Source organism: Urtica dioica, chromosome 9 (genome assembly GCF_054948205.1).
Source record: "Urtica dioica subsp. dioica isolate 48M chromosome 9, U.dioica_male_clone48M_v1_H2, whole genome shotgun sequence".
NCBI lineage: Eukaryota > Viridiplantae > Streptophyta > Magnoliopsida > Rosales > Urticaceae > Urtica > Urtica dioica.
In genome coordinates, this window is record NC_142764.1 from 10139566 (window position 1) to 10161436 (window position 21871).

Here is a 21871-nt window from a genome sequence, read left to right on the forward strand (position 1 = left end):
GGGAGAGGAGTCTCTGGTTCAAGGCGGGCTTGAATTCATACCCACTGTAGATAACCGTTGAAGAGAGGAGTCAGCAAAGAGGATTTTTTTCTAACTTAATATTACTATAATCGTAGTTGACTGGGATAGTGGATTGCTTTTACCCGGACGTCGTAGTCCCCCTGAGTAGGCTGTTATACTGAACATGGTGATCAATTTGTCAATGTTCTTTACCGCTTTTTGTTTGATTGTTTGTCTCCATAGCATCACATCTTATCAGCTAAAAACAATCAGTTTTTCTAAAATTTGTTTAACCTAAAACCTGAACAACCATCTTAACAGCGTTAAGTAATTTCAATCTTATCTGTGACTCAACAGGATTTCAAACTTTATGACTATAACTATGAGTACCGGTAACTAACCAACCAAACAATTCTTTTTTTTTTCTTTTTCAAAAGAATTCAAAATTATATAGAAGAACCTCCTCTGACGTAAAGCAGAGGAAGGAAGCAAACAGTACAAGACAGAAAAGTGGGAGAAATAAACCACCCAAACAAACCCCGACTAACCACTCCAACAACACGGCAGAACAGCCTCAAAGAAAAGAGTATATATACAAGAATTCAACAAAGAGTGGCTCGAAATTGAAGATACATATTTTTCCTGATTATAGTCCAAGATATTTCAATATGTTAGTGTATCCATCTAGCACAAGGTTCTACTAGATGGCTTGAATAAGGTCCTAGACCAATATGTTGAACTAAAGGTGTCGAACCAGAGGGGAAACTGAGAAACGGCAAACAAAGCGATCGGAACAAAAGCAAAGAGAGAGATGAAAAAAGGAACCCATCTCAAGCCACTATGGCAGGCGATAGCGATGGTGGAGCTGAAAGCGACCATCATGGCTATGTTGGAGAAGAAAAGTGCAAAGAGTGCGGTCATAAGCTTCAGAGGTAAGGAGTTGCGAAATTCGTACTCAGTGTAGCGTGAAGTGAGGATGGACAAGAACATCAACGATGCGACCACAGAGGATAGCATGGCCAACCCATCGGACAGCACAAAGACCAGGAACGATGTGTAGTGACGATCGTTGGGGCGTCCTTTGTCGTCGTTGCCTCCTGGTAAGCTGAATGCCGCCGCGAACACGACAGTCGTGATTATCGTTGACACGATCAGACCCGAGTGTGATGTCTCTTTCAACCATTTTTCTCCTTCATTCATCAATGACCTGTGTTTACTGCTGAAAACCTGTGGTGGATTCATATTTTTGGAATTTAATAGCCTTCTGTAGCGTGGTGTCACAATTTTATCCACCTCCTGTTCATGACATGTCAAGAAATAAAACAAAAGCTAGGAATAGAAACACTACCTCAAACGAATTTAAAATTAAAAAAAAAAAACAAAAAAAATATATATATATATCAGATACCATTTCTGTACATATTGGTCATGGATCTATGGTTTGTGCATTCTCTCCTATTTAACTCGTGTCCCATATCTTGTTCAAAAGAACTTGATTAAATTTATTCAATTTTGCATACTGTTATTGACTAGAAAACCGCTTTCGAAAAAATACACCAATATTCTCTACTTTTCATCAACTCTAATTTTTACCCACATTTTTTAAGTATTGTTTGTTTCCCGCTCATTTCAAACTGTTTTTAGACTAAAATTATATGATATTTCATATGTCTCTCTAAAATAATTTTTTGCATACTCCTCCCTAGAAAATTTGATATTATATATATATATATATATATATATATATATATATCATATATATATATATATATATATATATATCATATATATATATATATATATATATATATATATCATATATGCCGCTTCTGAGTTCAATTTTGGCTTCGACGCTGCTGATGACTAACGATAAAGTTACAATACTTTGATTAGAAGAGTTAATAAATGAGTTACCTCAAACCATAACAACTCATTCTGCATTTGAAGAGCTGCTCCCGAAACGGTTTTGAGCCGATCTGGAGGCGGTAACTTTGCAGCTAAATGCAATATATTGTTGCCCTTAGCATCGTAAAAACCGGTAATAACCTCTCTTTTCGGTCCTATGTTATGAATCATGTTGAAGATATCGGTGTGGCGATACAATACAGCAACATGAATGATTGTTCGGTTTTTTCTATCAACCTTCCACAGTAAGTCTGGACAAGACGTCACAAGCACTTTTAGAAACTCGTAGTTTCCCAACTTTGCGGCATCGAATAATAGTTCCGAAGGAGAGCTGATTAGGGCCATAGCTCTCTCATGACCAAGATTTATCACTTGTTCCCAAAGGCGTCCCACAAGATCCAGCGCGCTAGTCTGTTTCGAGGTACTTTTGAATTTGAAGTTCAACCCTGGAAAAAAGTGGTCTGAGTGAGAACATATCACATGTGTTTTGATAAAATGTTGTGTTTAAACTTTTGATCTTTGACTCTAAATCATAATCCTCCCATATTTTTAGAATATATTCCTTAAATAACTAACTTGTTTCACAGTTTGTTTAAACTTTAACTTTATTTAATTAATATTTTTAATTCTAAAGTTTTGAAGAGTCTAATAACTGAATAATAACAAGTTATTCAATGATCACTAGCGTTGTAAGAGATCATACAATGGGAATAAAACTTAGGTCCAATAAATATATAGCCATAGTTACATCTATGGTTTGCTATTTAGAGATATTAAGCTATTCGTTGGAAGCTGATTTTCTTATTGAGTTACGTCTCTTAAATAGACCAAGGTTTACAACCTAATGGGCTGAGCCCAAAAACTATGGGCTTATTCACATAATAAAATCCTAAATTTGCGTAATTAATTTAAATTCGTAATAATAAGAGGGCTCTCTAAATATATAGTCATATGAAAACTCAAGTTTGGTCATATAGCTAACCTATGGTAAATTTTAAGTAAATAGTCACGAGATTTTATTAACAAAATAAAAAAGATATTAATAGTTGTAAATGTTCGTGAATAATTGTAAATAACCATAAGACTCAAAAGGCATAAATTGGATTTAAAAATGTCCAAACATTACCACATCATCATAATGCTATTTATTTAAAATTTACAAAAGATATGCAATTTAAACTCCAAATTTTAGTGGATTACTTATTCAATTAATAATAAAAATACATAATTAAAAATAATAACTGTAAGATTTAAAAACCTTAATTCAGAATTTAAAAGTCCTAATATCCTTATTTAAAATCATAAATAATTATAAGTACGTATCATAAGCACTGTGCTTATAAGAATCAAGTTTAGTTGTGGAATGTCTTAGAATGATTAAAGAACAAATATTTTGATTCGAGAATACGACTAAAAATAAACTAAATGGTTTTGATCCCAAAAGTGTGATAAATTTAGAAAATATGATTGTTTGGACCAAAATACACTCGTAAGACTAGTTTTTTTATTTGTTGCATTTGACTATGGTCGTATGTGACGGCAGATGATAGAATCACAGTTTTTTTTTCATATAGTTCAACCTTGCAAGGTATTTTGGTAAAATAAAAATTCATATTTTTGTTTTTCGGGACCTTACAGTTTAGTGTATTTTGAACGAACTTACATGAGCCTGCGAGTTTTGTCCAGCCTTCGGGTTCTCCGTTAGCAAAAGCGGAAGGTGTTTCTGCCAAGTGATGCAACGCTGTCTTGCGTACGTCATCTTCAGCCGTAGCCAAAGATGTATTATCATTCAGCATTTCCAGAGCCAAATCTGCAAATTATATATACAACAACCAGTCTTAGGTGAGTTAACAAAAAAGATTATTTGCCCTAGCTACAAACTTTAAAGAGTTTCTGCGACAATCTTGCATCATCGATGGAGCATAATGAGATTTCAGATTTAGACAAGAATGATCTCTTCAAGGAACTGGAAATGTTGAGCCGTAGTGTCCCGGAAGATATAAACAAAGCAATCGATGTTTTGAATTACATAAAGGACTTGGATTGCATTTATCCAAATGCGTGGATCGCTTATAGAATTATGCTAACTTTACCAGTCACGGTTGCCCATGCAGAAAGAAGCTTCTCAAAGTTAAAATTGATCAAGTCTTATCTTCGTTCAAATATGTCGCAAGAAAGATTGAGCGGTTTAGCTACTTTGTCTATTGAAAAAGATATGGTCGAGAAACTTGATTATACGAATTTGATTAGTACTTTTGCATCTAAAAGTGCTAGGCGTGTTATGTTTTGATGATTGAAAAACTTGATTATAATTTTTTGTTTTGTATTTAATTTTTTATTATTATCAAAAAGCCCCAAAAATTTTATTCGCCTAGGGCCCCGGACGAGATCGGGCCGGCCTGACATGGCTGAAACTACAGTCATCATACTTATTAATTATTGAAAATAAAAAAAACTTTCTCCCTCATCGAGTTATCTATAATAAATAAATATAAAACCCTAATTTTTCGTTTGGCCACCATCCCCTGGGCCCCCGGACGTCGGTTGCACGACGCACTCCGACCCGAGGGGAGGGCGTTGTTCCATCGGGCATGTCGAGTCGCAAATTCGAACAGCGCTTCTCTTGGAATGGATTTGAGATCGGGCTCAGATCTGAGACCGTAATGGCACTGTCTTGGCGTTGGCTTCGGTTTAATCTTCGGCCCGAGTGTGGTACTCGGTTCCATGCAGGATATAGTAGCCTGAGGCTCGCCCTCGGGTGGTCTTTGTGTCCGGTGGTGGTTACTTTCCTCGTTGACGACGGAGACCGTGGAGGCTCTGTTCTTCTTCGTCCAGGGAGCTTCAGTGCAGACCGTGGTGAGGCTCCGGGAGGTGGTTGGGAGGGGTTTGGCTGAAAACCTTGCCTCCTATGTTTTTAGTTTGCTTCTCTTCTGCTGCTCTTTTTCATTTCAGGATACGTTTTTGTTTGAATGGCGTACTGGCCTTTGCCCGGAATTTTTATTAGCCCGTGTAGCCAATTCTATTATGTTAACGAGATCATTCCTTTTAAATTTTTGTTTGCTGAAAATACTATTATCGTGATGAAACTCTCATGTACTAAGCTCTATTAGTTCAGTGAGACGAGTGATGTTCAAGTTTTTAATTTTAGGTGGAGTCCTTACACGTCATAAATCAATTATAAAATAGATTAAGGAGATATAGCATTCAACATTATCGAACCAGATCTGCAAATTGTGAAATAAACAGTCTTGGCCAACAATGAGTACTTCCGGTAAGATTGAGCAACTAAAATAAAATTATTGTGCAACAAAAAAAGTGAATGACACCTATTTGATCTTTACGATATTTTATTTCACACTAGTTCCATTTTTTTTGGCTGGAATATTTTCACAGTAGTTACATGCATGGATAGAAATGATATCGTTTCATTATAAGCTCATGAAAACCATTCTTCTCTTTAATACCAATGAAAAATCGATCACTCTTAGTTAATTAAGTCGCTAGATCCTTAACATAACATCATAAATTTACATATAGGCAAGATAGAAGCAATAAATAACTCGATATACACTGCTTGAATATTTTATTAAAAGTATACTTTGAATAGATACAGACTCTCTTTATATAGCACATAGCTTACATGTTTATTAGATTCTGCATAGGAAACTAACTCTAGTCTATAGGGATTTAATTACAAACGGAGAGGACTAATTCAAATATGTTTAACACTCCCCCTCAAGCTGAATGATAAATATTTGTCATTCCAAGCTTGTCTATTAGTCGCTCGAATGTTGGAATGTGTAGTGCTTTTATAAGGATATCAACAATTTGTTGAGTAGTCGGAATATAAGACACTTCGAGAACTCCTTCATCAACCTTTTCCTTTATGAAATGATGATGAACTTCCACATGTTTGGTGTGATCATGATGGACTGTGTTATGGGAAATGAAGATGGTTGTCGTCTTGTCACACCAAATAGTCATTGGGCTAGACATCAAAATCTGCAACTCTTGTAACAACTTTTCAGCCACATGACTTTGCATATGCCCTGAGTTGTAGAGCAGAGCTTAGAGTCTGCACTGCTACGAGACAGTACTGGTTGTTTTTTACTATGCCAAGTTACGAGGTTCCCGAAGACAAGGAGCAATAGCCAGAAGTGGAGCAACAACCAATCAGATAGCCTGCCCAATCGCCCAATCGGCATCTACAAAGACTTCAGCATTTCTGGCTTCACCTTTGTTGAACATAAGACTTTTACTAGGTGTAGCTTTCATATAGCGAAGTATACGATGCGCAACATAACGGTAGCTTTCCGATAATGAGTGCATAAATTGGCTAATGTAGCTAACAACAAAGGAGATTTCTGGTCATGTATGTGATAGATAGATGAATCGACCTGCTTGACGCTGAAAACTCCCTTGTCGATAGCTATACTCTCGGTGGAAGTATCTTTCTTGACAGAAAGATCCATCGGTGTTGTGTCAGACCGTGCACCAAGGTAGCCAGTATCTTGAAGTAAATCAAGAGTATATTCGCGAGAGGAAACGTTGATGTTGTCTTTGGTGCGAGCAATTTCCATTCCGAAGAAATATTAGAGCTGACCAAGATCCTTCATCTCAAACTATTGATTTTAGTCAAGTAATCACCGATAAGAATAATGTCGTCAACATAACTTCATGTAGACAATAACAACGGAAATCTTCCAGTTTTCACAGAGAATGAACATCGTGTGACCAGTGTGAATTCGACTGTGACCAAATTTGAGAAGAGTTTGAGCAAAACTGTCAAACCACACCTTTGGAGATTGCTGGAGGCCATAGATGTACTTCTTAAACCCGCAAACATGATCTTTAGCAATACCAAACCCAAGCAAAAGCTTCATATAGACCTTTTCTTCCAAGGTGTCATTAAGGAAGGCGTTTTTACATCGAGTTGCTAAATAGGCCAGTCAAAATTCCTAGCCAGGATAACAAGACTCGTATGACATTGATGTTATAGCAGCATGGGCGAATGTTTCTTTATAATCTATACCATGATTTGTGTGTATCATTTGGCAACGAGACATGCATTCTATCTTCCCACGGTGCCTTCATTCTTGTACTTTATCGTGAATACCCATTTGCAGCAAATTGCTTTTGGCCCATGAGGTTGAGATACCACATCCTAACTATCATTGTGTTTCAGCGCCCTTAATTCTTCAAACACGAAAGATATATAGTTTTCACTCCCTAAGCCCCCGTCAATATTTTTAGGTTCCTTGCTCTGTGAGAGATTAGCGACCAAGGCTTGCAAAGAAGATGAAAGGCGAGAATAGCCCAAAAAATTTGAGATATGATGTTGAGTACAAGATGTGGTACATTTACAAAGGGCTATGGAAAGATTAAGACTTTCTTAATCAAGGACAAGACTAGTGCTGGAATTTTCCTTTCGATCGTTGAGAACTTTCAATGGACTGGGGAGATTTCGCTTAGTCTTCTGCTGAGAAAATAGGTTCAGAACTTGGAACAGTGGACTGATGGATTTTCTGAGATTGATATTGAATCATCCATATTCATGATATTGTTTGGATTTAAATTAGGATAATTTGTTTAGGTTGGAATTGTAGGGATTGAGACAGATTTATCTGAAATATGAATATTGCAATTATTTAAATCCTGATAATTTAACGCAAGTTGATTTGTCTTATGTCCCGAGCTTGTGGTAATGAAGACATTTCTAAGTTTACGGCCAGATTTACTATCCAAAAATATTCACAATCATTATTTAAACTCAAAATCCTATTTGATGCAACATGGGAACTCGAAATTTCATCATGACTAGGAGAATAAGCTAGATAGTACACTTGTGGCTATGAGGATCCAATTTTGATCTATTATGATCATGAATTATGAACAAATGTGGTATAACCGAAAACTCGAAAATCAAGAATGGAAAAAATAGGATTTTTTGTAAAAGAGTTTCGTAGGACTAAATAGGAGTTTTAAAATCACGAAGTCGGGATGTTAAACAATTGATAAGATGACAAGATGTAAGAAGTGCATCACCCCAATGTTGTGTTAAAAATTTGACATGTTGGAGTAGAAATATTCCGTACCATTATCTCTACGTAAGATTTTTATGTGGGAATTGAACTAAGTATATACCATGGCATGGAATTGTTCAGAAAAAAAAGGCATAATTTCTGTTTTGTCACATAAGAGATAAATCAAGGTAACACGAGAATGATAGTATACCGTTTTTTTTATTAATGATCGGATAAATATGGGATGGACCCGAAACATCAATGTGGAGTAAAGAAAAAGGACTTGATGCATGATAATTATGAATTGAAAATGAAAGACGAGTGTCTTTTGAAAAATGACACACTTCAACACAATAATACATTATCAAAATGAAATAACATGGGAAACAAATGCTTTATATATATATATATATATATATATATATATATATATAACCTTGGGTGGCTAAGCCTTTGATGGAGGCGAATTATTTTTTCCTGACGACTTATTGTAATAAATGTGAGGACATTGTGACACCAGGATTTATCGTCAAGGAAAAAACAACAGCCCAAAGTTCTCTTTAGCATGCCCAATCGTCTTCCTCGACACCTAATCTTGAAAAACACGAGATTTAGGAGAGAAGTAAGCAAAATAGTTGAAATCAGCTGCGATTTTATGGAGATAAATTAAATTGTATGATAGTTTTGGAACAAACGACATTTTTCAAGTGATTTTTTTGCTATGTCGGACAGTTCCAATGGTAATAACAAAAGAATAAGACTAATTGGCCATAATTACAAATTGATTTCCAGAATAATGATTTATGGATGAGAAAAGAGAGCGAGTGCCTCACATATGTTTGAAGCACGGGAATCGACAATCCAAGACTCACCATTAAAATCTTTTGGTGAAGAGATTTTGCCATGAGTCATCAATGAGGTAGAAGCGGAAAAAAGTTGGCCAATTTGATCCATCTGGGATTTAGAGCTTCAGTAGAAAATTCAGATTTATGCCCGATAGATGAAGAGCGGGAATCTCATGATGTTTGGCTGCGAGAAACCCAATCTACAGGCTTTTCATGAATTTTCCAACAAGTGACTTTGGTGTGGTAAGGGCGATTGCAATGATCACATCAAATAGTGAATTTCTTTGATCCTTTCGAGTCAGGGTGGCGAGCAACCATCACTGATACCTCAAATGGAAATGTGGTCATTCCAAACACATTCGAAGGACCAAGCATAATTTCCTCAGATGTTCCTCACCATGAGTCTCATCAAAGATAACATCAACGACAGGCAGCAGGTTCATGCTAAGAATTCTTCCACGAACATCATCGAGAGATGAATTTGGGCTTGTAAGAAAATCGTAAATACGATCTTTGGAAAGCATTCTCTTATAGAGGTCGGCATCAAATGGATCTTTTCAACTAGGTTGGTTAAGAAGATCTAATTCTTGCCATAATTTGGTAGGAGAATTGAAATGGCGAGTGATCGAGCATTCTTCTTGCTTCATATTTCTAGACCGCATAAGGAGATGAAACATTTGAGAAGATTCTTCAAGTCGGAATATGCCAACGCCATAACATCCCAGATAGACTTTGCAGAAGGATATATAAGATAGATATCGGCTATGATCTCTTTCATCGAGCTGATGAGCCATGCCATGACCATCGAATTCTAGATATCCCACTCGAAAAAAAGAAGGATTAGAGGGCACTGGTTGTGGAATAAAACCATCAATAAAGCCAAATTTCCCTTTTTCTCGGATGACCAGTTGAACAGAGCGGGACTAGTGAAGGTAATTTGGGCCTGTGACTTTTAATTTGGACAAGTAGAGAGAGGGTATTTTCGGAGGCGGTGAGAGTATTTCTAGATCCAGGTAAAGACGCCTCCAAGGAGGTATCCAAAATTTATCTGCTTACTCCATTGTTTTCCATAAAGAATTAGTTTATCTCGATCAATAAATTGCTTTTAAAGCTTTAACATTATAAAGAAATTTACAACTTCTTAGGCCATTCCAAACATAACGTTTGGGATATAGCCAACATTTGGAAACTTATTAAAAAAATAGCCAAACAGATGAGGTGGCACTTGAATAAACCATTTAAGTTTTTCATTGTCTGTCCAGACCTTTTTTTTCGCTACAGTAATTCGTCACTCTTTCTCTCTCATACAGGTTTTTTTCCTCATAAAAATTTCAAAAATCCATATCTTCCTCACATGAACTCGAAATTGAGTGATTTCAAATCCTACAGATTCGTGGCGAGGAGGGCTTCAAAAGAGATCTATCGTGTAGGATAAAAAATCATGTCTACTACTTTAGAATTCCACCGAAGTTAACTAATTGGTACATTATTTATCATTAATTGTCAAAATTTTAAATTATTTACATTTTTTGGTTAATTATAACATGTTTAATATAAGGATATTTAAGTAAATATAATTTTCATTGGCTATTTTCTTAAACTTTTGCAAACGTTGGCTACATCCCAATTTTATAGTTTATCTTTGACTACAAATCTACAACGCCCTACTATAAAAGCAATTAAAAGAGAGAATAACCCGATATACATGCTTGAATATTTTATTAATGGTATATTTTGAATAGCTACAAACACTCTTTATATACCACATAGCTTTCAACTTTATTAGCTAATGTATAGGAAACTAATTCCTAGTCTCTAGAAATTCAATAACAAGCAGAGAGGACTAACTCAAATATTTCTAAGACAATAATTATCTCAAATTGATAAAATAGCTCAAATAATTTGAAAAAAATAAAAAATAAAAATAATGAAAACAATAAAATATGCATCCTTGTATATAAATTTATAAAAGTGGGTAATTATTTATTTAAGTTTATATACAAGTAAATCTTTACCTATATTGTTAGTATACATTGTCTAAATTTTGACTAATATTAGTAATAAAATTGATTGCATATTTATTATTATTATAATGTAAGCTCTTCATATTATCTTAACTATTTGTATGTATTATTTAACAATCACTCCACAATGTAACCGTAAAGTATTCAGCCGCTCTTTTCCATTCTGTCCAAATCTCATTCTCTTTATTCAAAGTAATCATGGTATCAGAGGCTTCAAATCAAAATTTTCTCATTTGTTCACTGTTCCATAGTCACGAAACTTGAACATAATGGTTGTGACACATATTTATCCATTCTGAACGGTCAAGATGATGTTCTAAGCAGTTGAGGATGGTCTGTTGAGTGAAGATATGAACTGCGAATTAATTTTTTCAACAGCTCCGACCAGCCAAGCCGAAATTAAGTTTACACCTTCGCCAGTCGTTGTATCATCACAAAATTTGAACGGAATATTTGGGATATGTTGACGTATATTTTGAACGATGGAGATGTTATTTTGAATTTTATAAGTTAGTATATCGAGTGAAGAACAAAACTGCAAATTTATTTTTTTGTAATTTGAGGCTATTTGGAGAATTCGAATTAGGGATTTTAGGTATATGATAATGGGTATTTGTTTGTTTTGTATCGAGTGATTTGAAATGGGTGTTTGGTTAGTTTGTAGTGCGTATTTGGATTTTTGGGTATTTTGCAATGCATAGTTATGTATTTTGTATTGGATTATTTTGGGTGTTTATTTGAGGATTTTGTAGTGGTTAGTTAGTCATTGGTACTTTGAAGTGGGTGTTTGTTTGGTGTTATCACATCAGTTGCTGGAGATTTCGCATTGGTTGTTTGGAAATGTTCTTTGACTTACCGCTGTTTGCATCATCATATAAAGATTGGTGGTTGTTCGTGAAGGCCAAAATCTTCGTTTCTCCCTCTTCCTTCTTCGGTTCCTTCAACTATTTCGAGATTTCACAAAGACGCGGTCACTAGACTTTGTGTTTCTATTTGTTTTTCTTTTTCTTATGTCATACACACTCTCGATGTTTGTCGTTGTAGCATCGTGAGTTTGTGGGAGGATGTTAGCACATTTATTATGATTATGATGTAAGGGTAGTTTAGTCTTTAGCTCTTAACTATATTATCTTCCCTATTTATTTTCTATTTTATTGTATTATTGAACAAGCGCTCCACAAATGTAACTCTAAAGTATTCATCCTCTCTTTTGCGCTCTCTACAAATCCCATTTTTCTTTATGCAGAGTTATAAAAAAAATAACTTAAAGTTTAACAATTTTGCATAGACACTTTAAACGTTGACTATTGTCAATTAGTTGCGATAAGCTATTTTGTCAAAATTATCTAATAGTTTGAAGAAATTACGAGATACATACCATATATACCATTGTCGATGCAACTGAAAAAGATGCCGCTTCTGTCTCTGTCATCGAGACTCTCCTTAGTTTTGTCATACAAATAGTGAGCCATGTCTGGCTTAGCAAACAAAGCAGCCACGTAAAGTGGCGTGACCTCACCGCCTCCACGGATCGACACTAGGCTCTTATTCTTCTTGATCATTATATCGGCAATCTCTATGGGTGCGGTCGCAGCAGCATAGCACAATGCGGTGTTGCCATTGTCATCTCGGAGTTCGAGCTCTTCGGTGCTCAACATTCTGACCAACTTGTCAACAAAATCTACGTTCCTGGTCCCAGCTACCAGATGTAGTACATTTTCGCCTCTAGTTGTGATTGAAGAGGTCAAAGTTCTTCGGTCCTTTTTTATTATCCTTTCAGTGGTTCCCCAGTCATCTTCGATTACAGCGGTTTGGAGTGGGACACATAGTTCCCTCACAGCATCTAAGAAATTAATATGGATGGTTATTGTTTACGTAAATCAAACACTAGTTCACTTTTTCTTGTGAGTTGCTCATATCACTATATCACTAAAAGTTTGAGAATTACTAAATAGCCAACCTTTTTGTTAATTTTGAATGATGTCTCATCATGTGGACAGTTCTCATTCAATATATACCCCTTTGAGTATTTACTTAAAATTGAGTATTTATTTAAAATTAATGAATAAGCAATCAAAATTTATAAAAACATTCAACCTAATCTATACCAATAATAAAAATAAAAGCTAATATAATACTTGAAAAATACTAAATATAAGACCAAAAAAAATTATTATTTTCAACTTGTGTTAAAAATAAGTAATATAAATTATACCAATAATTATGAAAGAAGTTAAGAGATAAGAGATAACAACTTACTTTTGTCCTCTAACAGCTCACGAGAAGGCAAACGTTGAAGTGAACCGACGTTATTAATTTGGATTGCAACTTCAGCTGAGTTTGGAATGTTAACTGTAGTAACTCTTTCTGTCCCCTTCTCATCTCTTATGCGTATCATTGTACTTGAACTATTGCACATCGCTATTCTTTCCATGCTTTACTCTTAAAATGCTCTTAATTCAACACCTTGGATGAATAAAATGAATATGTTAAGTGAGAATGACTGAATAATTATTAACAAACATTGTTTCTTATTAAAGTGAAATGGTAGCATGGTTTTTAGTTATTTATCCTACTATATATATTCTTCGTTGTTATATTATTCTTACGAACTCCATAATATAACATAAGGTTCAACCGTTTTTTTGCTTTCTCTCCCAATCCTATTTATCTTTATACAAAGTTACCATGGTACTGTTAGAGCGTCACAAAATCTTAACACAATGACATGCAGAGGTAAGTTCCAATGGGGGAGATGTCATTTTGAGATTCTAATTCTATATGTTCTGTGAACATAACTGTGAATTTAGAGAATAACAGAACTACGTATCTTTTTCAAAATTAAGTTTGGCAATTGTCCGCTATTGGCATCATCACTATGTTCTACCTCTTGTTGGCGACATCTACATCCATTTATTGAACGGTGAAGATGTTATTTTGAGCTTTTAAGGTTATTAACTTGTCGAGTGAAGAACATAGCTGCAAGTTATATTTTACGATTTGGGGTTGTTTGCCTATTGAATTTGGGTATTTTGAGTGCTTTACAATGGATAAATAAGTGTTTCGCAATGATTATCTGAACGTTTTTACAATTAGTATTGTACGATGAGGATATGAGTGTTTCGCAGTTGGTATTATTAGCTTTTTAACAACGGGTATTTGTATACATGTCGCAGTGGATATTTGGTATTTTTTGCAGTGTGTTTTGTAGTGGATATTGAGTGTTTTGCATTTCGTATAATTAGTAATTTGGGAGTGGGGTTTTTTTATATATTTTTTATATATATATTTTTTGCAGTGGATATTTGGTATTTGAGTGCTTGTTTGGTGATTTCGCAATGATTGGTTGGGGTTCTCGCATTACTTGTTAGAGCGATTATTCAGGATATTTCGCATTGGTATTTGTTTGCATATTTGAAATTGGTTTAAAAAAATTGTGTCGATTGTTTGAGGATTTTTCATTAGCTACTTGATCGTTTGGATTTATTGGTAATTATGTAGTATATAAAAATATTACGTACACTAGATTCTCTTCAATGATGAAAGTCGAATTATATGATATATATTTTCCGTGTTGGACACTTATATATGAGAAGTTCCTGTTAGAATAATTTCGAGACTACTAATGTTATAAATAAATGTGTTGGGTCATTATTAATTATATTAAAAAAATTGATGCGGTCTAATTAAGAATAAAGTTTGTGACTTAAAAATATATTTGTCATGATGTTATTATATGAATACGATAAGTGCTAATTCTAATTTGATGAATGGCCAGATTAGAAATAAGCAATAATTATTAGTAATATTGTTATACGTATTTTTTCTTATATCCCCATCAACAAGAATATTTCATACTCGGGCACAAACTGTAATTGGAAGACCACCATCTTCTTGTGCATTCAATCCAATAAATTCGGATACGCTTCCGCTATTAAGATCTATGAGTTTATTTCTCTTGAACTAAATTAGGATTAATTAATTAGAGATTCAAACCTTACATAGTATTAGAGCAATCTGATTTCATTTTTGAAAATATTTTAAATCATTCAATAACTATTTCTGAGTAAAGTTTTGGAATCGATTATGTTTTATAGAATCTGTAATCGATTTCCTTTGTTTATCCCATTAATTTTGTTTCTTACAAAATTGCATGCACATGGAATTGTTTTTTTGTTTTTGTGTAGATTATTTATGAAGAATTTTGGATGTTGTGTATGTGGTTAATTTATGCGAATGATATATAGTCGGTCCAAAGAAAGATTATTAACTGACCAAATTATACATATACATTAATTTGCGATGATTGATCGATCCAAAGATAGAATAGAATAATTATGTGACAAGCCTTGTTGTTTGTGTTTGATCATTACAACAAGAATACTGTTAGCAGTTAATATTATTTTTCAAAGACTTGATATTGATGTTACATTAGGTATCTTGGGATGAAATTTACCTTTATTTGAATTTTCTTGCTAATTAAGGTTAATTTTATGTGCTTATGTGATTGTATTGTTCTACCAGAGGCTCTGGGGAAGTCGGAATAGGAGAGCACTCATCTTGGGGTGGGCATGATAACTAGTACACCAGAGGTGCGTCCTTCCCATATTAATTCAGTTCCGGTCCTTAGTGTTCACAATTTTAAGAATTGGAAGGAGAACATGACGATTGTTCTTGGCTACATGGTTCTCAACTTATCGCTTGGAAATGATAAGGTGGCTTCTCTTAGAAATGCTAGTTCGTTTGATGATTGGCAGATCTATGAGAACTGGGACCGTTCTAACTGAATGAGTCTTATGATCATCAAGTGCGGCATACCTGAAGCTTTTAGGAGTGCGAAGTCTGAAGAGATCACCGGTACCAAAGGTTTTCTTGCCGAAATCGAAAAAGTGCTTTTAAAAGAGATAAGGCAGAAACGAGCACTCTTTTAAAGAGGCTTATTTCAATGAAGCTCAAGGGCGATAAAAACATAAGGGAGTTATGGAAATATCTCATATAGTTTCAAAGCTGAAAGGACTCAAACTTGAGTTATCGGACGACTTGCTTGTCCATCTGGTTCTTATATCTCTTTCTCCTAAATTCTATCAATTTCAAGTCAGTTATAATTGTCAAAAGGAGAAACGATCTCTTAACGGGCTCATTTCATTTTGTGTTCAACAGGAGGAAAGATTGAACCAACATAAGACTAAAAGTGTTCATTTGGCAAGTACCTCTAAAAGTATGAATAATAAGAGGGAAAATTTCAAGAATATCCCTCGTGTTTAATCGAACTGCGAGATTTATCCCCTCCATTTATAGAAATATCATACATATCCCTTCACTTTAATATAAATGACATATACATCCCCTAAAAAATGTTATATTACAAATATCACTTTTTCGTTTATTTTTTACAAAAAATAATTTAAACTCCCCAAAATACCCTTAATGAAACAATTTTTTTTATTTTCTATTCTATATACAAAAAATTAAATTAAAAAGTTTCCTTATAAAAAGTTAAGGATTTTTTTTATAAAGAGATATTTTGATTTTTTTTAATAAAATAGTAAATAAATATTTATTCTATTAAGGGTATTTTGGGGAGTTCAAATTATTTTTTTGTAAAAAATAAACGAAAAGAGTGATATTTGTAATATAACATTTTTTAGGAGAGATATATGTCATTTATATTAAACTAAAGGGATATGTCTGATATTTCTATAAATAGAATGGATAAATCTCGCATTTCTATTAAACAAGGATACTATTGATATTTTTCCATAATAATAGGCAAAAAGAGGCTGCTAAGAATAAAGGTCCATAAAAAAAATTAAAAAAAAAAAGTCCTAGAGAAACTTCCACGGGTTGTTTCTTTTGCAAAAAGGAAGTACACCATAAGAAGGAATCTCCTAACTAACGCAAATGACGTATCAATAAAGGTACATTTCTAGCTTTAGTACGGAGTAGAAAACAAAACGGTTAATCTTATCAGCCACAGCCACAGCCACTGGCAATTTAAAAAAAAAAAAAAAAAAAAAAAAAAAAAAAAAAAACAACAACAACAACAGAGCCGTTAGTCTAAATTGGGCGGGGGGATGGGAGGAAGAGGGGGCTGATTCGCAAAAAAAAAAAAAAAAAAATGTTCAGGAAGTATACATCTTACTCAAAATACGCGGAAAGAAAAATTATTGTTAGATTGCTCAAACAAACCAGACATATCAATCATCTGCTGGAAAAAAAGTATCAAAGAATATTTAGTATTAGTACTAGGTGTTAGGCTTGATTTCTGGAAAGATTTGTCTAACATCGTCAAGTAATCTTTTGTAAATATGCGCGCTCATTTTTTTTTTTTTTTAAATAACAATTCTAAATTTCTAAGGATGGTGTTGAAAAATTCGCAGCTAGAAGTACCTCTTAAGCATAACAGTGACACGGTCAAAATCATTAACCGTGTAGAAGGAACCTCTAACCACATCTGTGAATTTCTTTTTTAATCTATTGATCAAAGTCAAACTCCAATATTTAAAATAAGTTTACCTCTTCGAATAAAAGAGCAAAAGCGATTGGTTCTTACATGCAAAACAATCAAGGATCTTTAGATAAAAATATTTTTAAAATTTTTATGTAGCTGAGAGCTTAAGACTAGTGTTTTGAAAAGAAAAAAAAAAATCATGAATAATTAGTACGATTAATTAACACCGTATACGCAAGTTTTATACTGCTATTTTTTTCATCAGACTGGCGTAGAGATAGAGAGATGTGCCTAGCCACTGGGGCTCATATTTAGATTAATATATAAACAGGTAAGATCAAAATTTCTAATTGTTCCGTATGAAGTTATATTTACCCGTTCACACGGATATATATTAAAATAAGGCATACAGAGCGACTTTACCAGATTAACTTGCTGAGAAATTTCTGCCGTAAACTTCCTCTCGAATACTCGAACGATCAGTTTGCAGAAACTATATTTCTTGTTGACCATACATAATATTTGTTTGACTCTCCTTATTCAGTGTTGAATCAGCTTAATTGCTGAGTGTTTGATGGAGATGAATAAAAAAGTAAAGACAACGTGGAATTAGCTAGTGGTTGACGAAGACCAAAAAACTTGTACCATTTATGATTTAATTTATGTGTAGTGTTTTGGATTTCATCAGTTATACTAATTCGTTATTGGTCTACCTACTCCATTTTGGTAGTCTTATTGGCTATTGCGAAATTTGATTGGAGACCAGAAAACGACATCTTACCTCATTGCCATTAAATTTCCACAAAAAGTAATAACTTCTTTTTATATTTAAACAAATAACATTTTTTTTCTTCTCTTCTCGACGATATTACAACTTAAAAAAAAAAAAAAAAAGTGGAGCATCGTTAAAATCTTTTTAGTTTTTACAAGTGCGACAGAACGTAGAATACACCCAACATCTCATTAAAACTCTGTATCCACAACAATATTATTCCAAACAAGGAGCGAGATTTTCGTCATGTTACAAAATCCAGGTAATCATTCGTGGTAATAGTTTCTAGGGCTTTGATTTGTTGTTGTAATCATATAAGCCCCTAATTATACTATTGACTACGTGATATTGAATTCGTTTCTACTAGCTGTGAGTCCACTGATGTATGTGATATTGCACCGAACTGGGTAATCATATTGTGTGTCTTTTTTATTGCACTTATTATTGATGATCCATTATCTGTGTTTAAACAAGTTGTCGGTACATTATAATTATCTATACATTGTGTACGACATCTTGTCACTCTAACTAAACAAAATTTCAATTTCTATTATGTAGTATGCTATTTCTATTATACACGATATCACGTTTGTAGTAAAGTTTATGCGAAACTTTTTAATAGTGCTTTATTTAATTTTTAATTGCTAATTAATTTAAACAATCCAACACATTGGTCTCACGTGATACGAAAATGAGAATTCGTACATATGCAAAATCAAGTTTGTATTTGGTTTTATTTTTTTTAAACAAAAAATTGGCCATATAAGCCACATTAACGTTGGTAATTGTGTTTTAGCTAACATTTGGTTAATTTTTTGTTAATAGCCAATACGCCTACGTGGCATAATATTAACCGAAATTCTTTACTGAATTGCCCTTATTAATTGCGCTTTCAAATTAAATTTGAGGCAGTTTTAATTTGAAATTTGAAATGTACCGAAATGGAAAGTAGTGTGATGGACGTGTGGGCTCTTTAATATCTGTTTTAATATTTTTGCAGTTTTTTTTTTTAATTTTTAAAATAACCTGAATGGGAAAGTTTTTAAATTGGACGTGTGTTTTGGTTTGTGTATATCGGCATTAATGGTAATGACTCCCTGAAATTCTGGACGTGATTTGAGTAATATTTAGCGGGAAGTTTTAGAATATTGGTTTCTATACTTGTGGCTGAATAGAATATTCACAGTATCTCAATATATTTAGCATTTACAGACTTATTCTATTTGTGGCAGAATAGAGTATTCACAGTATCACAGTATCTCAATATATTTAGCATTTAAATTCTGAAAAATTATTCTTCATTTTCGCTCATTGAATCTGGTAAGGATCGCTGCTGTTAATTGATTTGTCAGCTTATTTACAACACAAATGACCTGTAAATAAATTTTCACGTAATTTTCACGTTATCTGTTGTTAATTGATTTGTCAGCTTATTTACAATACAAATAACTTGTAAATAAATTTTGTATTTATTGTCTATTAACAGGATTCCAGTAAATAGTGTGTATTAACATGACTAGTTTCACAGATTTTCTGCATATTGTAAATGAACCAGTATATTTAACATAACATCAATTTACATATAAAGAATCAATTTACAATTTACATGACTCTTATTTACACCTCAGACAAGCACCCAAAAAAAAAAAAACTTCTTTTGTATGCTTTCTTATTGGATTTAAAAACCAGAGCGATAACCATTTTTTCCAATCTATTATTTCTCCGAGTCGAAGTGGAAACCCTAGAGATCGGCGATGGAGGAGAGGCATCGCGAGGATGATCGGAGCGAGAGCAGCGACTACACGTTGGAGGACGAAGGGATCGAAGATTACCGGCGAGGAGGCTATCACGCCGCGACGAACCAGACAAGTATATAAAACCAGGTTCGAAAAAATCAAATTTTTAAACTCTCTGGATGTTACCTTTTCTTCGCCGTCTGGCTTGATGTTTTGTTCGTCTTCTATGTTAATGAGCCTGAAATTATCAGTCGCACAAAAGAAGAGAATTTGTCGCCGATGAAACCAGAGCTCGCTTTTTTTTTTTGGGTTTTCAATTTTGGGGATTTCGTTTTTGAATTTGTGTTTGAATGAGAGAGAAGATTGCGTGTATATTCAGTATTAATTTCACAGCTTAATCAGGCCCTTGAAATACGCGGCAGTTATTATCCAAAGATTTGCATTAATTGATTTTATTTTCGATAGGAGAACGGGCGGGAACAGTTGCGAGGATATATTGGTATTTTTAACTATGTAAATAAATTCGCCTGGCTATTAACACAAAATTAACAGAATGTTGGCCATATCCAAAACTGTATATTTTTAGGTGGCTATTTAGCTATATAACCCTTTTTTAAACGTATTACACATTTTGGTTATATACTATTATTTTTTGGGTAATTTAGCAAAATATCCAATTTAAACGTTAGGAATTGCTAAATAGGCAAAGTTTGGTAAATATTAGATAAATATCCAATTTTATATATTTATAAACGTAAATATTAAGTAAATAATCACTGCCATATTAAGCCACATCATCATTTATGACTATTTACCTAATATTTACCAAACTTTGGCTATTTAACAATATCAAACGTTTAAATGGGCTATTTTTCTAATTTTTTGTAATTTTTTTCTCTTTGGGTTCTCCTCAATCTAAATAAAGACAAGGGAAATGGTAATAGCAGATTTTATTTATTCCCTTGCATTATTTTTACATATATTCCAAGCAGGATATTTCATTTTCCAATCAATTTTAATTTAAAGGCACTGTGGCTATATGATTATAATAATAAAACGTGAGAATTCCATATTAGTCTTAGTTTCGTTAATTGTTCGTAAACAGCTAAAGTGGTGTAATCGGGTTGGGTTAGTCGGTTTTTTCATGTGCTATCAACCCGAACCGTTATAACTAATTTTTTAATTTTAAAACCCAAACCATCTCGATTGAAAGATAAAACCAAACCAAAAACCAACCCAAAAATAATCGGATTGGTTTGGGTTGGTTTTTTCGGACTATAATTCTAGACAAATGACTTTATAATAACTTGGATGAAAATCATGCTTTATATCAAATAAAATCAAAATTTTACTTATCTTTAGAAAGTTTAAATATTAAAATAAAAATTACGCCATATTTCTATTTACTAAATCTTCATGTATTCGCAAATAATAAAGTATAATACTTATTTTTTTTATTTAATTATAATATTATTAAAAATTGATATTTTTAACAATAGTACGTATAATATACTTGCAATCTTAGGAAAAAAAAATTAAATGATTAATACCATCGGGTTGGTTTGATTCAACCCAATCTCACAACTATGAAAAAACCAAACCAACCCGAAATAATTGCGATTTGGGTTGGTTACAACCCAAACTTCATCGGATTTTAATGGGACGGTTTATAAAAGAGTGCGGTCTGGTTTGGATGATCGGGTTGTTCGGTTTGGTAATTTTCATGAACACCCCTATAAACAACGATTATTAACGTATATTGATTAACTTTTTTGTCCATTACTCATATATGTATCAGTTTTCTATTTAAAAAATATTTGAATTTCAATTAAATATTTTTTTATTAATTCAAGAAGAATTTGTTGCAACTAGCCAATCACCTATCTTCTTTTAAGACTCTAGCTAAAGTTTCATTTTATTAAGAAAATACCCAAGAGACCGAAGTAAATTAAACGAACTAATATAGTTAATTTACTTTACTTTGGTCTGATAGACTATTTTCTTAATATAATGAATTTTGACTATTTTTCAAAAGAAATGTGGGCACTATTGAGCTACTAGCCTAATTGATACTTAATTTAATTAATATTAAAGAGTTGATTTATTTCCAAAATA

General features: G+C 33.3%; 1 protein-coding gene across 2 annotated transcripts; it reads right to left on the minus strand.

Moving 5' to 3' along the window:
* Positions 1–403: 403 nt before the first annotated feature.
* LOC149384864 (uncharacterized) lies at positions 404–17899 on the minus strand. Of its 2 annotated transcripts, none has more exons than XM_089626924.1 (6): positions 17672–17899; positions 13057–13263; positions 12176–12640; positions 3542–3715; positions 1915–2351; positions 404–1296 (listed from the first exon to the last, which is right to left on the minus strand). In XM_089626924.1, the coding sequence occupies exons 2-6, from the start codon at positions 13229–13231 to the stop codon at positions 685–687; spliced, it is 1863 nt and encodes a 620-aa protein (XP_089483050.1). In that variant the 5' UTR covers positions 13232–13263; positions 17672–17899; the 3' UTR covers positions 404–684. The 2 variants fall into 2 exon arrangements, with proteins under 2 accessions (XP_089483050.1, XP_089483051.1); XM_089626925.1 differs by having other exon boundaries at positions 405–1296; positions 3569–3715.
* Between the last annotated feature and the right edge of the window lie 3972 nt (positions 17900–21871).

Coding starts and splice junctions, on each gene's coding strand:
- LOC149384864 (XM_089626924.1), bottom strand. CDS start 13,231: ATGGAAAGAATAGCGATGTGCAATAGTTCAAGTACAATGATACGCATA. Junction 3,716..12,175: donor CATCGACAATGGTATATATG/GTATGTATCTCG, acceptor TATAATTTGCAG/ATTTGGCTCTGGAAATGCTG. Junction 2,352..3,541: donor CGTTCAAAATACACTAAACT/GTAAGGTCCCGA, acceptor ACTTTTTTCCAG/GGTTGAACTTCAAATTCAAA.